General features: G+C 31.8%; 1 protein-coding gene and 1 long non-coding RNA gene across 2 annotated transcripts in view; one reads left to right on the forward strand and one right to left on the reverse strand.

The window, feature by feature from the left end:
- The window catches only part of LOC134248186 (uncharacterized), a 33540-nt gene extending 20145 nt beyond the window's left edge, over positions 1-13395 (forward strand). The window contains exons 10-12 of the mRNA XM_062730614.1: positions 1156-1287; positions 12594-12824; positions 13126-13395. Coding sequence (XP_062586598.1) covers positions 1156-1287; positions 12594-12824; positions 13126-13256 — 494 coding nt within the window. The 3' untranslated portion in view covers positions 13257-13395. The remainder of the gene's footprint in view (positions 1-1155; positions 1288-12593; positions 12825-13125) is intronic.
- Positions 5800-7973, reverse strand: LOC134248180 (uncharacterized). The gene is made up of 6 exons (XR_009987991.1): positions 7737-7973; positions 7383-7435; positions 7067-7173; positions 6810-6893; positions 6264-6358; positions 5800-5919 (listed from the first exon to the last, which is right to left on the reverse strand). It is a non-coding gene; the product is annotated as an uncharacterized LOC134248180 (long non-coding RNA).
- Positions 13396-19096: the final 5701 nt, after the last annotated feature.

The raw sequence follows: 19096 nt of genomic DNA on the forward strand, positions 1-19096 counted from the left end.
GTTTTCACAATTCAATGTACCGGTTAATTGGTAGTTGCAATAAAATACATTGTACTATTTATGTAAGATATTTAAATAAATCTTTCCTACAGAGCCACGGGTCTAGAATTATGTAAGTCAAACATAACATCGTACCGAAGTCATTTAATTGATGTAAATAAATTGCCGAAAATTTTGAAATTTCAGCATGTTCAAGGAACTCTTTAAAATATTTTACTGTTATGAAGTTCCTTTTTTTATAATGCGGTAACTCGATCAAGAAACCTGATAAATAAACACGGCAAATCTACTTTCAAAGATGTTAAGTAGTTAGAATTTCCTCTGCTTTTCAGAACTTTTTCCCCCTTTTATCAGTATGTACGACCATACCATTTGTGTAACGAATTAGCAATTTTTAAAAAAGTGTGTGCTTGAAATCTTTTATAATTTTAATGAATTGTGATTCAGTTGCGAATTTGTTCGCGAAAATACAGCGAAATATTAGTGCTTCGCGTAAACTCTGCAACACAGTAAAATCTCAAATGATGGAGAACCCTGAAAATGAAATATGTTTTCAAAGTTATTTTTAATATGTACATGTATATAAATCATCGTACATGAAATGCTGATTGGCATTAAATCGGGTTTGCAGTTCAATTTTACCGATAAACGATAGATTTACAGTGCAGTATCGTATGTTACAAGTGAAGAGGTTAACTAAAGTAATAGTTATGTAAATAATTACAGAAAATACCAATAAACACACAAAAAACTATTAAATTGTATAAACAGATGTACCTTATGCATAGTATTGTTATAAATAAAAAATATATCATATGTCCTGACGGATGGCAGGGCTATTCTTCGGCGTTGTTCAAAAATACTAAATTATGCCTTCAAGAAAATTACCAATTTTTTGATGACTCGCCTATAAGTCGGACATAGATTTTTGGACCAAAATTACCCCCCCCCCAAAAAAAAAAAAAAAAAAACTGACTCATAGGCGATAATATACTGTAAATTGTCAATTAAGAAAAAAGTTTAATTCAAATTCAAAACAAGTAACAAACTGTAATTTTCCTATCAATGTATACATAGTATATATATTTACAAGCATTTGGATTTAAGTAATGATAGATATAAAAATAGTCTTAAAATTAGGTTTTCTCTACATAGTTATGGCTGTACCATCAACGCCCATTGTTATTGTGCCAACACAAAGATGGGGGAATTCAAAAATCATCCCAACAACGTCAGACAACATTAAACCACAGGGATTAGAGAGGGTCAACATCAGTGAAGCTTCAGGTGAAGTAGCTAGTGTATCATTTGTATATAAAGAGTTATTCACAATAAAGTATATTCAGAAAATAATAATAATTATAAAATAATAATAAACATGACAGTTTTATGTTTGCATTTATTTATAATATATTTTCCTTTTAAATTACATTCTAACAATATTTTTTTGTAGGGGGGGGGGTTTCTCAGCAAGAACCTTTTAGATAGAATATCTTAATGACAGTTGTCATTTAAATAAATTTAAAATTACAAATGAAACAAAACTCAGTTAGATAAAACTGCTCAAAATAGATTAAAAAAATAGAATCATGAAAAATTATTTTAAGAATGGAAGGATGTTTAGATTTATTGATTAATTGATTGACTAAATAGTTGCATGTTTTTTAACATCCAATTCGAGAAATTTCAAATCAAATACATGCGTCACGGTATGTCGTTGACGGGGTTGTACTTTAGCCTGACACACAGGGCCATTAAGCACACACTAAGCACATAAAGAATAAGACCAGTAACTCTCGCTTCTAATGTCGCTCGATGGGCGGGGGAGCCTACTTTACTTTTCCTTAAGTCTTACGTAGAGAAGGATATGGAAATATGAAACATTAATCAATATCAGAGTCCATAAAACAATACAATTAAAATTAGGAGCAGAGCAAACACAAACCTCCCAAACATCAGAGGTGGGATCAGGTACCATGGAGGAGCATCCCTGCTGAGCGGTCACAAGCGCCATGTGCACCTTGTCATGATCGGTAAATAATGGAAAAATCCGTCGTAAATTCAGAGAATAAATAATGGACTAATAATCAGTATTAGAAACGTCAGTCAACATTTGACTCAATGCGAAATTGTATTTTCTGACAAGGTGTAATGGACGAGCAAGCAGCGAACGAGATTCGAACCCTGATCGTCTGATAACAAAGCGACAGTACTACAGTGAAACTTCTCCAAACCGGCCCCCCTGGAAACCGGTTCTCCCTGAACATCGGCCACATTTAAAAGTCCCAGCAAAATTCTTAACATTTCTTTACACATAAACTCTCATAAAACCGGCCACCCCTGAAAACCGGACACCGGCCACTTTTCCAAGAACGAAAGTTAAGAAGCATAGGAAATTTCACCTCATCATACCGGACACTTTTTGATTGCAAGAAAATTAAATGTCATTGGCCAGAAGGGTAATGATGACCGGCCGGAGGTGTAAAAATAACCTACCCACAAGAAGTCAAAGGTGTGAAAAACTGAATATGGCCTCATCGAGTTTTCTATTGTTTAGCCGTCTTGAAGGGGTAGTCATCGTGCCAGACTACGTAAATGGCTTGTTTAAGCTGAGTACAAATGATTAACATCAATTAAACTTGAATTAATAAAATATCAAGCAACTAATAAATTTCAATCACAGAATGAATCAACAAATTATCGCACGCCATATTTCATCATTTTTTAAATACACACAAGCGGCCTTAAAATTGGGCACTGTTTAATAATGCTGAGAAAAAAATAAAATAAGACGTTAACCAAAATATACATTTCATAATTAAAATAACAGAAATTTTGCTCAGAGATGTTTTAATTATTTACTTTTAACTGAAGTACAAACATTTTTTAATGACGTAAACGATACACAGATCTGTATAGAGTTCAGTTAGGGTAAAGTGTCCGGTTTATTTCTTCACATATGGTTATTAAAGTAACTTTCCATGTTTTTTGTGTTCTTATTTTCTAATTTCTTCTTACATGTATAAAAATCAACATGTATGTCGAATATATCCTCACTAATGATAATTTCTTCTTTTTTTTTAACCTTAAGAATACATTACGTGTCTGCCAATATATAAATAACATGTTGACAGATAATAATTACAGACACCAATTATATATTTTTCCTAGCTCTACATTTCTTCAGTATGTTAGATTCTCGGGAAACCGGCCACCCCTCTAGTCCGGACATTTTATTCAGTCCGGGAGCTGGCCGGTTTAGAGAAGTTTTACTGTACCACTAGGCTACCATGACCAGTTAAAATATATTAAAAGTTAAATACCCAGAAACTATATAATAATAATAATAATAATAATAATAATAATAATAATAATTTATTATAGTGACTTATGTAATACGACAAAATATTATAATATATCTCAAATATAAAGACTGGAACGTTACACCCGGCCCTTTGGGCCTATAAGTCACCTGCATTTAAATAGTACATTTCCCTTAAGGACTAAATAATTATTCATTCTACTCACACTGCATGAAAAGTCGGGTTTAATTTTACCTTAAATGCGATTTAAATGATGCGATTATTTAATGTTTAAATGCATAATATAACATATTGTGGGATCGTAAATGTTAGAAAATAATTAGCATTTAATACGAGTTTAATGAACAATTAAAAGAACAAATTTAATAAAGTTTGGAAAATTGTAAACTTACTTATACGTTCAGATTTAAATCTGCCGTAAACAAATATTATACCTCTAATATACAAAAAATATAATTATTATCAAACATGCCAATAAAATAAAGTTTTATGGACATATTAAATTTGTTCGTTTAATGAAATTTAACGTAGATCTTTACCTCATTATTTTTTGTTAAATTTACACTTTACTTCATAATACTTCCAAAAATTCAGTTATATACGGAAAATTGTAAACTTACTAATACGTTCAAATGTTATTCTTTCATAAACTAATATTAAATCTCTTGTATATGTGATGAAAATGTACGGATTAAACCTTCCTTTATCATTAAGATTTAAGGTTGTATTTGATGAAATTTAATATCATTATATTATTGCATATTATTTATATTTATTCCATCAATAATTTGTATGGTTTACAGTTGTTGGTTTTTGGCAAGTATTTTACAATCATACACAAATTCATTTCTCATTCAATTTTATTACGTTATCTCAAGGGTGTACAAATAATGAGTTCTAAAAAGTACAAGATATTTCAAATTTATGCCTAAATGTCAAAATTTAAAAAAATTACAATCATGATTGTAGCTCAATTATAATGGATTAAATTTTTACATACTAGTAGTAAGTAATAAACTGAGGTAATTATAAATAAATTAATATAAGAATAGAATTGTGTGTAAAATTCAAATCTGCATTAAATCAGAACACAACAGGTAAAAAATGAAGTCATTCTGGACTCTAAAAGACTGCAAAATCTGTGACTGAAACTGACCCTATTAAAACTGCTCCATGGGTTGCATGTAAATGGCTTTTCAATTTCCCACAAAAAATTAAATCATACTTTGCATAAAAAGAATAAAAGTTGCCAATAAAAGTTGTCCATTCTTTTTACATGTACATTTAATAAGACACACTAAGCCACTGACAGAGAAGCCTCACTCGCCCACAAGCAACAGCAAAAGGATCGGTCAGAGATACCACCTTTCTCTTACTTGGGTATCAAGATCTGCAACTTACTGCCAGCAAAGTTCTTTCAGACCACCCTTTTATTGTTCCCAAGGTATTTCCATAATAGATGTCCATGCACTAATTATTCAAGTTAAGACTGTGAAAAATACAATAACCAAAAAATCTTGTATATCATTTGGTTATGTCAATTCAAATTAAGGAAAAAGTATCACAATTACACAAAGCAGCTTAAATTTGTTTCCAATACATGTAGCCCATTTCTGTTCCAACTGCTAGGCATATTGCTTGATGATTGTAACTTATTTAACATATCCTCATTAAATCAACTTTACTTTAGAATGCCAGACATTTCAATAGTGATATTTTTAACTTTGCCTTAAAATATCAAGGATGAGCTCTGAAACATGCACATATTAAAGTCCTCAGAAATGTCTCTACCTCATTTGCCTATTCTATTTTTTACATCTATGACTCACTAAGCCACTGACAGAGAAGCCTCACTCGCCCACAAGCAACAGCAAAAGGATCGGTCAGAGACTCCACCTTTCTCTTACTTGGGTATCAAGATCTGCAACATACTGCCAGCAAAACTTTTTCAGACTACCCTTGATTGTCTTATTTTTTTCCACAATAATGTCCATGCACTTATATTCAAGTCAGACTTGTACATATATGTAATATATAAATCAAGATATAAGTGTATGTAATTGCATACTACACAATAAATCAATAAATGTTTAAACAATAAAAAAACCATAACAGTTTTAATCTATAATCAAGCATCATAGAAAACTTTCACTGTCAAAAAAATGCAACACTAGGTATATTTTTCTTATCTAACATTGAATGTGTCAATTAAAAATAATTCTAAAAAAGCATCAAATTTTTGCAAAACAGTTGCAACTCAGATATTTTTCATCTCTAATATCCCATCTCTGTTCAATTACTACATCCATAGGTTTGACTCTTTTAGATTCTTTATTTGTCCTAGTTCTTCTTATGCTCTGCCTTTTAGAGTGCTTTGATTTGAGAGTGGCACTGTTGGTGTCCTGTTCTTTGAAGACTTTCTCACAATCATCAGAACGCCACGTCAGTTTTCTAATTTCATAGAGAGTATCATCTTTGGAATCATTTTTTGTACTATGAAGACGCAATCAATATTTAAATCTGCTTCTTCCTGCTTTTTCCTCTCTTCTTGCCCAGAGGTTTTCAGCTCTGGAGAAGCACATCTAGCTCCTAATTTCTACAACAAACATAAAAATAAATACCTATTTGTCTATACATACATATTATATGTGTGCTTCTGGATTTATGCAATTGCATATATTAAATATTACACAAAATCTGAGTTGATTGTAAAATTATCAATTGACCTAGAGGAAACACAGCTCAATTTTAAGTAATTAAAAAATTTACAGAAGACCACAAAAGACTATGCCATTTTTTCAAGTCTGGGTAATAAAGACAGATACTTAGCTATAATTTCAGGCATGTGAGCTACAGTTGAAGCTAGTGTTGATAAACATGTAAATTGGGGACTAATGATTTTTTGCCGTCTTTTTTTGAGTATTTTACCACTATGTTTACCTGCTTGACATTGAACATGTTGAAGTGCACTTTTCTCTGTTCCTTCACAATAATTCTTTCATTTAGCAGCAAGATACAATGAATGAGGTAAAAAGCTGTAACAAACAAAATATGAAAAATTAATAACAGGTATGGCTTTCCGTACAAAGAATATATAAAAAAGGAGAAAAAATATACAAACAGGGTGTACTTATGACTAACATGACTAAAGCAAGAAAATAGCATTTTACACAATGAAAAAGATTCTATGTGTCATTTAGTTAAGTGAATTACATAAAAACATATAGATATGTATAGATAAAATTTATAAGACGACAAAATATGACATGAAACATACATAATGGTACCATAGTCCAAGCACATGGGATTTGAAGATTTACAAAGTTTACGAAAATGCAAAGAAAAGCATTTACAGCATTTAACATATAAAGACATACATATCTATAGTTTCACCCCAGCAACCCACAGATTTTGTGGAAGTACATGTAAATTGGGCATTGGTGACTTTTCGTCATTTTTTTTTAGCAATTTATGAATGTATTTTACCTGCTTGACCTTGAATATGTTGAGATGCGCATCCCTTTTCTTCGTGTTCCTCCACGACATTTTATTCAATTTAGCAGAAAGATACTGTTGATTAAAAAAAATATGAACAATTAAAAACAGATATGGCATTTCATAGAAAAAATATACAAACAGATGTATTTATGATTAGAGCAAGTAGATAACATTCATACAATAAAATCCTTAAGTGGTGGCAATCTCATACACAATAAGTTGTACAACAAATGATTAGTACGTACCTCATACTGGGTAGCCAAATATCTGGTTAAGTCACTTTCAGAAGGAAGGCTCAGCAAGTTCAATGTTGATCATTCCCATAGCACTTCAAACTTTTCTGGCACAATATCTGAAAGAACAGATGTATCTTGCATGGTTTTTTGTTCAAACTAGGATTAATTCTGATGAATGTAATAAAATTTGAAAAGTTTATAGATGACAGACGAATACCAGACACAGATCAGAAAACTCGCTCTGGTCTTAAAATGGCTCAGGTGAGCTAAAAAAATCAATTCATGTGCTTTTATTGATCTTATCAGAAAATTTAAGAAATCTTACCTTTGTGTTAATCTTCATACTGCTTTTGTCATTTCTTGTGATCATTTAGATTCCTGTAAAATAATGCATGCATAATTGTGCATCATAGAATATGATAGCTATTTTTAATAATCATGCTTATTAAAGTATAAATTAACATAAGAAAACTTATGCATAGCTCAGAATCCATTGCTTTTTGTATTTTTAGGATAAGGAATTAAGAATATAGGCCTAAACTTCATCTTGTTTACTTGGTATATATAGCATTTCAAGTTATTGCAGTGTTTTTATAGTCTTATGCTAAAAGATACAAGTTAATAAAAACATTGTTAGGCTATTTGTGTTAATTGAAAATTAGAACTGCATGGTTCTCACCATTTTCACAAGCTGTCCACATAGCCGGCGCTGTGGGGAATCGCCTCAGGCAGTCACACAATCCGCTATTTCACAAGCTGTCCACATAGCTGTGGGGAATCGTCTCAGGCAGTCGCACAATCCCCTAGTGCTGAATATAATTTTGAGTATGCATTAAGAAATAAATATATATTTTATTACATTGTACAACATACTCTGTAAATGCTGAACAGAGGAATACTAAAATTCTGGAACCAATCCCAAAGGAGGAAATTCTGGTTAAAATCCATCTTTATGAGAGATGCCCAAGTGAAATTGTTTTCAAACAAATCACTCACAAATTGCCTACAAATTACTTTAAAATCACTTTTAAGTGATTTGTTTCAGTGATATGTAAGCAATTTATTTAACAAATCATGCTTAAATCACTTTCTACTAAAATGATGACTATGATTTGCTTACAATTTGTTATAAAAGGGTGATTTGCTTGTGATTTCTTTCCCATTTCAAACAATTTCTGAGTGATTTGTTAAACTTAGGAAATTTTTACAGTGATTTCTTCATGATTTGTTGAACTTAGCCATTCTTCAAGGTGATTTGAACATGATTTCTGGAACTTAGTCTTTCTTCAGAGTGATTTGAAGATGATTTGTTAACTTAGTCTTTCTTCAAAGTGATTTGTAAATGATTTGTTGATCTCATGGCCCTTCTTCAGAGTGATTTGAGAATGATTTACTTCATAACTTCCGCCTGGCTTGCTGATTGGTCAGTATTAGAAACTCTACCGCCAATTTTCATTAATCAGATTTGAATTGAAATGAAAGGAGCTACATTGTGCTTTTCTAGATTCATACCTCTCTTCTTTTGTTGAAACTGATGTTTTTTCAATAATCATGCAGAATATAGTTTTAAGGTATGTATAACTGTATTATGCTATCATTTCCTCTTGAGATTCAGTTAATATATTCCCTATGTTCACATGCAATTTATTGTTCTTCTACCAACAACAAAGTCGGTGGCTATCAATGTTTTAAACAAAATCTATGTAAAGCTATAAGCTTCAGAAAAGTACTGGCTTTTTCAAAGTGTCTAGACAAATATGTATTTCAGATAAGAAAACATTTACCAACTTCTAAAAGTCAACAATTAATGCTTATATATCATATTCTGAATTTGGAGCCAAGTACATGTGTATATATCTAAAATACATGATGCCATCTTAATGAGGACACATCCTAGTAAAAGTTTATATTCTAAAATACACTTGCCAAAAGTTTTTTGTTCATATACAACAAATACCGGTATGCATGCATGTGTGTTTCAAATATTTAAGGGATGGTTATATGAGCATCCCATACACACGTGTGTAACCACCTGGAGTGATTTGAAAGTGATTTGTTAAACTGAAGTGATTTGTTTGCAATTTATTTGAAATGATTTGTTTGCAATTTATTTGGAGTGATTTGGTTGCGATTTGTTCAACAGAAGTGATTTCTACACGATTTACTCTCAGTGATTTCGTTGTGATTTCAGGGTGATTTGCTTACAATTTGTTAGGAGTGATTTGTTAGCTCATTTGCATGGGAATTTGCATCACTTACAAATCATCTTCAAATCACTGATTCATTAGTGATTTCTTAGAGTGATTTGTTTGAGGATTTTTTTCACTTGGGTGTTTAAAAGTGTTAAATAATAGCGAGCGCAGCGAGGCGGCGCGAAGCGCCGCTCGCGTAGCGAGCTCAATAGACTTACGTGTACGAACGGAGGAAATTCGGGTTGAAATCTGCACATTGATCCAAGAAATTTTTATGAGTCCACGTGAAAACATTCTTCAATCCCAATAGTCCTTTGCGGTGCATAGCAACATGGTGGCTAAAACATAGCAACAACTTACTTGAAAAAAATTACAAACAACGATTTAATGCAACCTCCATGCCACAAAACTATCGTTTGCGTTCTAACTCAAAAGGACTTTTTATTTGACGTCATACTTTCGTCACTTAACGGCTCGGGTATTTCCGATTTTGTCGGAAACTTCCGAAAAGTTTGGAATCTCGATCCCGATGCGTTGGAAGTGATTTTTCTTCTTTTTTGATGAACTGAGGATAGGCAGTGCAAGTTAAAGTTGTGTAAATGTTTTCGAAAGTAAATATAAACTGCGCTCGCCCCAACGGTCGCACCGTAGAACATATTAATTACAAAATTTAAATAGCGCTTGCCCAAACGTTTTTACTGCCAGGCATTTTATGTGTAGTGCCTAGAACAGTAATATTATCAGTAGCAGAAGCAATTATTCATTCAAGGACACATGATAAAATTTCGTACATTGTAACTTGTTCCTAACCGTTATACAGGGTCGTAATTGTCTTCATCTTCTGTTAAAACAGAAATTCCATCCAAAGTTAATCATGCTTCTTCTTTTCGTGTAACTCTCTTTCGCCCCTTTGTCCCATACAACATCATGATGAAGTTCAACATGGCTGCTCGGAACACTCCAAAAAATTGAATTTCGGCGCGGTGTGTTGTTTTTAAATTAATTGCTTTTCGAGCCCGACTTCGATCCCAATGTAATTGTACTACATTAGTAGTCGATAGGGAAAAAACTAAGTTATATTCCACAGTTTTGAAAAATCTACAAAAGGATTAAATAATTAAAAATGAGAAATGAATTTAAAAAAAACAAAAATAAATAGGGTGCCGAAATATTATTTTTCAAATATGTTTCAACATAAGTTTACATTAAGTATAAAGAATTATTTATGACATATCTTTATACCAAAAATATACTTAAACTTTAAGTATAAGCATATTTACTTTTACATGTCGATATTATTAAACGAAAGGTATAATCTTCTTAATTAAACTATATTATTCTCGACGTATTTTGCATTAAATATGATTATACTTATTTGAAAACTGTAGTTAATTATATCACAATATATCTCATGTAAAATGTACCGTTATACATAAATTAAATTCAAAACAAGGAATTTACTGGAGTAAACGAATTTATTAAATTATATTAAACGCAACTTTTCGTGCAGTGTCAATGTGACGGAACTGTGACCTTCTAGATTTTTCAAATCTAGATAATTTTTTTATCAAATCTTATATTCAGTTGCGATTCAAAGTGATGTTTAGGAACTGTTTCGATACATTTATGTTACATATTAAGGTAGTCCGATCCATAGGTTTATTAAATTAGCAATTAAGTAATCAAAAATAATCATAAAAGTATCTCTGAATCCACAAGATTATGTAAATTTATCCGAGGTAATTTCTTTAAAATTAAAAATTTTTTAATCATAATATATGGGAAAAATTTTCAAATCTCTAATATATTTGCAGAAAAAAGCGAATTGGAATACCATCAATGAATTTCTTCTAATTGCAAATTGATCAACAAGTGTATTTTAGGTTAAAAAAAAACGATAGGTATTTTAGGTAGGAATTTTATTATACCTTTAACAATTTCATATCCAAATCTATGCGGAAAAGTCCAACTTTTCTAATGATTTTACTGAGCGGGCATTAAAAAATTGATCCCTGGCCGATGAGTGAGTTATTGAACCTGTCGCTGAGATAGGCGGAACATTGATGAACCTGCAGTTTACTTCACGGAAGACAGTACAGGATACAATGATCTATGTTGAAATAAAATACATTTATATAAAACAAGAGGCCCAGGGGCCACAGCGCTCACCTGAGAACATCGGGCTTGAATTTACTCCCCCCCCCTCCAGGCATTCATCATTTGAACAAACTAGAATCTGCACTACCTGAGGATGAATCCATATAAATATCACTAATCATAGCTTTGAAGTACTTGAAAAGAAGATTTTAAAAGGTTTCCCTATATATTCCTATGTAAAACTTGGGTCGGCCATTTTGTCCCCACCCTTGCTCCGGGGGTCATGATTTGAATAACTTGAATCTACACTACCTGAGGATGATTCCACATGAGTTTCATCTTTCCTGGCCCAGTGGTTCTTGAGAACAAGATTTTTAAAGATATTTCTGATGTATTCCTATGTAAAACTTGGGTCGGCCATTTTGGCCCCACCCTTGCCCCGGAGGTCATGATTTGAACAAACTTAAATCTACACTACCTGAGGATGATTCCACATGGGTTTCATCTTTCCTGGCCCAGTGGTTCTGGAGAAGAAGATTTTTTAAAGATTTTTCCTATATATTCCTATGTAAAACTTGGGTCGGCCATTTTTGGCCCCACCCTTGCCCCGGGGGTCATGATTTGAACAAACTAGAATCTACACTACCTGAGGATGCTTTCACACGAGTTTCATCTTTCCTGGCCCTCCGGTTCTGGAGAAGAATATTTTTTTAAAAATGCCATTAATTTTTAACAAATTAATGATTATCTCCCCTTGGAAAAGGGCGTGGCCCTTCATTTGAACAAACTTGAATTCCCTTCACCCAAGGATACTTTGTGCCAATTTTGGTTGAAATTGGCCCAGTGGTTCTTGAGAAGAAGATGAAAATGTGAAAAGTTTATGACAACAACGACAACGACAACAACAACAACAACGACAACAACGACGACAGACAACGGACAAATTTTGATCAGAAAAGCGCACTTGAGCCTTCGGCTCAGGTGAGCTAATAAAAGGTATAACAACACAATTATTGGCTGTGTTCTCGGTAAATTGCATTTCTTCGACTTTCGAACCAAAACATTTCCTCGTTATAATGATTTATGTTATGCATGAGTAGAAATCTGAAATAAATTTATTTGAAAAAAAAAACTAATGTAGACTGTTTTTAACATTATATTATAAAATTATCTATAAAGCGAAAGATTTTCTTCATCATTTTCACATATAAGTTACCTTAAATTCATTGGATATTTTTTTTTATTAGATATTGTCTCAGTGATAGGAAATTCCCACCTTTTGCAGACGAATGAAGCTTTTAATGTCAGTTGCAGAATAACTGGACATAAGCAGGGATCTGCCGTTAACGATACATCTGTTGGATGGCTATTTAATGGTCAAAGGATTTCATATCTAAGAATGGTTTCCAATGCGAATAAATATAAATTGCATGTAAAAACTACAAATATGTATTTGGAGGTTGGCTTGGAAATACCAGGTATTTGATACGCTTTCAACGTCTTTTTTAGTTTTCTTGCAGAAATTGATTAAATAACATAATAGGGGACTATGTCTGCTTTTATTGTTTCTTGGAATATATGTGTAGAACCGATTTCCTTATGTAATTGTTTTATTTAAACGTGTCCTATAAATTTTTCCTTGTTATATGTATACATGAAAGAGACTTGCTTTCAAAATTTAAGCTTAAATGTAAGGTATATTTACTGATGTATATTACAATTTTTAAATATTTGGTAGGCTCAGTAGAAATATAAATTTATAAACTTTTTTTGAACTAGCTGTGACTGCAGAGGATACTGGAAATTATACTTGCGTTTTGGGAGACAGAGCCAACAAGAATCGTATTCAAGAAAAGTCATGGTACCTAGATATTATTTGCATGGACTGCAGCCAAACAATAGTTGGATAGAATATCTGTGTTAATGTATGTAACAGAAATGTTTAAAAAGCCTGGAAGTGTCTTGTGCAAAACACGTCGAACATTTTGGAGTACATTTATCAATTTGACACAGATTGTTAACTATTCAAGATGTAAGAAAGAATAAAAATGAAAATAAAATGTTGAAAATTAATCAAAAAGGAAATTTTTATTTCTTTTTTTTTACTTCTTGAAAATATTTCTGAATTGAGAATATCGTTACTGTTCTTTCAATGAGTGCTCAAATTATAAAAAAAAGCACGAAGAATTGTTTATTAAGCATAGGAACGCTTTGGTCTGAGAAGGATCTATCGCTTCAATTGTGCTCCTTTTACTGGCCTGATAATATTTTTCTAGGGAAGCCTGTATGTATATATGACGTCATGCTTCTTATTTTTTCAGTTTGTTGTCATTTTTATGGATGACCAATTGAGCCATTCTTGAACCTCTTACAAACCTTTCAGAAATATTTCATGATGGTACACATTTTCTTATTCTCCGAATCAAGGGATGTAGATATCGAAAGGTAATTGTTCGTAAATGTAGAAATGCAAGGAAGCTATGTATTCTGTATGGTTATTGATTGATGAGATGATATTTCGCTGGTTAACGCCCCGTTGAAAAGTTTTCACACATACTGTTGATAAGAAAGTCACCATCTACCGAAGAAGGCCTTGAACTTGAAACCTATGCTCAGAACTTAGGTCCAGTAAGTAGTTCAGGCTTTTATCACAACAGCTTATTGTAATTGTTATAAAAGACCTGTTATTGAGGTTTCATAAAAAAAACAAACAAACAAAAAAACAAAAAAATAAAAAAAAATAAAATAAAATAAAAAAAAAATATAAAAAAAAAATAAAAAGAAAACGACAATTTAAAATCTAAAATTTTCACACTTTATGGACTGTAAATAGCAACAAATATGATATAAACCGAGAAAACAATATATTCTTGAAATTGTTGATGGATTCCGGGTTATGGACATACATACACAATCATGTACTAATCTGCTAATATTTTGTCTTTGTGAAGCCATTCAATTTGAAGTCCTCTGGTCGCCAAGATCTACGATTTTGGGGGCTTAGAAGACTTTCAGACTTTATAAGTCTTATGCCCTATGAAAGAAATGTATGAATATTAAATTTACATGTATCTTTCAAAAAATGCATTATATTTAAGGCTCTTTCTTCCTGAGAATTAACAAATTTACTATTCCCTATAAACGTACGTATGACTAACATCTGTGTTTCGATTATATCTCTCCCGGATAAAATTGTAAACTCCCATGGAATCCCCCACTCTCTCTGTGACCAGGGGCCACTTAGAAATGCTCGGTAGTATGCGTTAAACCACCATCCACCCCTATGAAGCTCGGCACAGCTAGATCCCCTCCTATCCTTGTCCCTGTCTATCGTACTAAAGTCCATCCCAGAAAGATTAGCCTCAGACTCAACTGTATTTAACATAGCGTCACCTAGAATTAAAAAAAAAATAAAATGTCAAACGTTTAAATTAGGGAATTACATACTTGTTATAAATTATATACTTTAATATACTCTACTTCATCACCTATAGGCATTGGTAATTAAATATTGCCACTATTAAACAATTTAGTATACAACAACACTAGTTTAGTAAGAACACGGATATTGCGAATTTACAGATATAGCGAAGTCATCTTGAATCCACACTGATATTAATTACCCGGTAAATGGATTTTTTTATACGGTTATAATGAATTATGGATATAGGAAAGTAATTTCATAGGCCCCAGTGATTTCGTTATAACCGAGTTTTGCTGTAATAAAAATAATTACGTTTTTGAAAGGTCAGACTCTAAATCATGATTGCCTCCAACAGCATTACAAGATAAAAATATGAAAATAAAATAAATTAAGAGAGTTGATAAGAATAGTTAAAAACTATTCCCTATAAGTAATTAAATATCTTTTTCACACATGGTCAACGATTTTGACGATACCATTTTTGCAACTTAACACCAAAATTATGAATCATTTAATTTCTATAAAATACTTAGTTCTGATTGGTTTAAAAATTCCTTTGATACCTGCATCAATAAAATCTAGAGTTCGCTTGCACTAAGCAGCCGGAACTACTTTCAATTGGCAGTCTCTATATTTTTATTTCCCGCTTCCAGTCTACTTCTTGAAGGAATAATTAAAAACTTTTACTTTATAAATATTTTCCTGAATTCCGAAACCTGTCCGTTACGTTCCTGACTTATTTTCTACTTTCGTTTCTTTTAGAATTATCCCCCTTTGCAAAACAAATCATAACGTTCGACAATACAGTTTTGGGAAAGAAGAAAAGAGATCGGCATACTTTTGTTAAATGTTTGGATTTGAGATATCTGGTATGAACAATAGACTTCTGAAGAAACGTTTTTTTTATGCTACCAAAGAGAGGAAACCCATTAATCTGTTAAATCTCGGGAAACGAATGATCGAGAAAAAACGACACTGCATTCATGAATGAGGACAGATTCTTTACTATAATCTTAAACAGTCTGCAGCAGACTATTTCAGGTTTTACAGCATTGACAGGTTGTGATGCGTATTTATATGTTCGGTTTGAAATTCAGATGAAAAGATGTGCAAGTGAAATCCAAAATTTCTGTGACCTAACGTTGGAACTTGGAACTGTTAGGATATTTTGAGTAGCTTCCCTTTACATATACGAACTTGGATAACTTACCGGGTAAAATAAACCGATATGGATAGCACAACAGGTAAGTTTTTTGTGTTAAAGAACTGTAAATTATTTCAGAGAATGTTGGTAATGACACGAAAATATTTGAGAACGTTTCTTCGTTTGAGCCATTTTGAATTTCATCAACGTTAACGTTGTTATGATGTATTCGTGCGCACTGTTTTAGATGCGTAAATTCAATAGATTAGGTGAAAGAAAGTTTCATTTTATTAATTTAAAATCATAATTAAATGATAAGAAATGAATGTAATATTTTTTCCTTTGATCGATGTATCAAAGAAAAATTTGGACGGAAAACTTTTTCATCAATGCGCTACACGCATTGATGAAGTTTTCCGTCCAAATTTTTCTTTGATACATCGATCAAAGGAAAAAATATTACATTCATTTCTTAAATCAAATAAAATTCGGTTGCTATGTCTCTTTTGTACTATTGTTACAGCCAAAAAAGTTGGACAAAGTTTTTAGTTCATTTGTATCTTAAATCAAACCTTACTAGAGTAAAGTCAAGTAATTCATAAACATATATCGATTTTAAAAAATGGGATCTACATAAATATATAGATACATGTCAAAGAAAACAAAAAATTCAAATTTTCAGCTTTTAGAAACAGTCATTGCAACTTGGTTAAATTGCTGTAAACGTTAATTATGGTGTTCTAATCATGTTTAAAAATGCAATATTCTAAATTTAAGGACATGTTGCCATGGTATCCTTGGCACATAACACATTGTTTATGTCTGGTTAAAGTTTTCCGTTCAAGTTCTTAGCTCCATTTACTTAATTATAATACAAAGAATGGCTCAACTTCCAATTCGCTAATAACAAAATTCAATAACACCTTTGCAGACCTTACAGAGGGATGATATGCACTTTAAAGAAATAAATGTAAGATGTCTAGAGTGTGTAATAAACCATAACATTATACTTTTATGTAAATTAGTTGAACCTGATTGATAGAGAAACATTTGTTAAAAAAACACTATTTACCGCTGAATAATAGAGCTACGCCCTCCAGCGTAGCAACAGTCAACATTGCTTGACGACGGGTGATATTCCAAAAAATAGCGACTGCGCAAAATTTATGCACGCAATGTTCTCTGGTATATGCATTTGTATAAAACATTCAGTATCATATAATAAGTATTGCATGTAGTCGAATGTAACATTGAGAATTTTCACCCCTCAAAAACCATTGTCAATCTCGGCTGCGCCTCGCTTGACAATGGTTTTCTTGGGGTGGAAATTTTTAATATTACACTCAACGTCATGCAAAATTCATACATAAATTCTAAAAGTAACGTTTTGAAACATTTACGTTCAAATATTTACAGCTTTGCAATGTTATTTGTGTCACACTTGTTTTTGAGTTTTGAGTTTATTTTTAGAGTAAACCCTCTTTAACCCATTCTCTATCGTTCCTGTGAGGTTCTCATTCAATTTATTAACTACCTAATAATCCTGTGGCAGATCCTCCAAGAAAGAGCTGATAATTTTCCGCTTCGTCAGAAATGTAGAATCGATGGTACATCTCAGTCAGCGTCCTGCCATCCATCAGTGTGACGGAAATATACAACGACGAACCATTTCCCTTTGTTAATTGATTGATCACGTCATTTCCTGTTTTAAGTATATTTGAAATTAAAAAATGATTTTTTTTTGGCAAAACAAAATAATTATTCTTTATTCGCAGCACAGTTAAGGTTACAAAAAGGAGGTGGAGCCTAATTTGTACCGGAAAATGACTATGACATCATACACAATATACGTCATAAAGCATTTCTTTAAAATACAACAAAATGAGTTTATCTGCTAAATAAATTTAACCAGTACGAAATCATCAAACTACATAAAAACTTACTACAGCGTGTTGTTTTGCAGATAGATTAATCCCACATAACAAGTTATAAACAAGTCACTGCTCGCAATACATTTCTTACAACGTGACGTAGTTTGTATGCAGTGAGAAACAGATCAAGTAATATTTTCTCAACGAAATATGTATTCTCTAATGAAATAAAATATTGTTTACAGATATTCTATGGGCCAATAACTTTAATTTAATGTCTTCTTCACTATTTTGTTAATATATTTTCTGTATATTACGTATTTATTTGACACTGCCGTATAATTGTATGCAAGTACATCGGAGAGTAATGTGGGGGGTCTTAATAAATCGATCTAGTGCAAGGGCATACACTTTATGGATCAAAGTAAGCTTTTACATTTCAAATATAGAACTATTAAGGTATCTGAAAAGTGCTGCGATCCTGATGAAATCTTAAAAACAATTTGGTTATATCAATATTTCATGCCTCTGACCAGCAAAAATTATATAGCATTCGGTCGTACAAGTATAATTTTAACAATGAAATTCAAGAATTTAGACAGGATCGCAGCACTTTTTTTTAGAAACTATATATACTTAACTTCGAAATTTAACTTGGTTATTATGCCCTTGCACTAATGATATTTATATGTAACATCAATACTTCAAGTTAAAATCGCGTGACTGCCTCATCACATGACTAGTCTAAATATAAAATATAACCGTCCTCGATATGTAGTTATTAATCATAATTACAATTATCCAATGTAAACTATGTACTAAAATAATCGCCATCCCCATTATGTATACATTTTTAATTACAAAATTTAGTCGATACTTCCATTGCGCACCTTAACTGTACTGCGTAATAAATTATTTTTAATACTTGTGGTGAGATTCAAGTGATAGTTTAAAGCCATAATTACTTTGACAGAATGGATCGAGCGTTTTAGAAATATGCATTTATTGTTAATACATTCCAATTTATCTTTTGCTACAAGTTACATTCAAATAATCATAATCCTCAAAATCATATCAACAATCAACAAACATTTCTTTTTAAATTTCATTGTAAAAGTTGTTTGAAGAAAAAAAAAACGACGGGGATGGAGGCAGCAAGAGATTACTTTTCTATTATAAATGATACAAAACGATAAAAAAAAAAACTGATGTTCTATCGGATTTTTAACATTTCGTCTGAATCAAAAGGTACGAAGTTAATCTGGAAATTTTTGCTGTAGATAAATTTTTAGCAAATTTGCGAGTTCATTG

The sequence above is a fragment of the Saccostrea cucullata genome, unplaced genomic scaffold (assembly GCF_032062105.1).
Source record: "Saccostrea cucullata isolate Sc308-1 unplaced genomic scaffold, CSIRO_AGI_Scuc_v1 ctg1948, whole genome shotgun sequence".
NCBI lineage: Eukaryota > Metazoa > Mollusca > Bivalvia > Ostreida > Ostreidae > Saccostrea > Saccostrea cuccullata.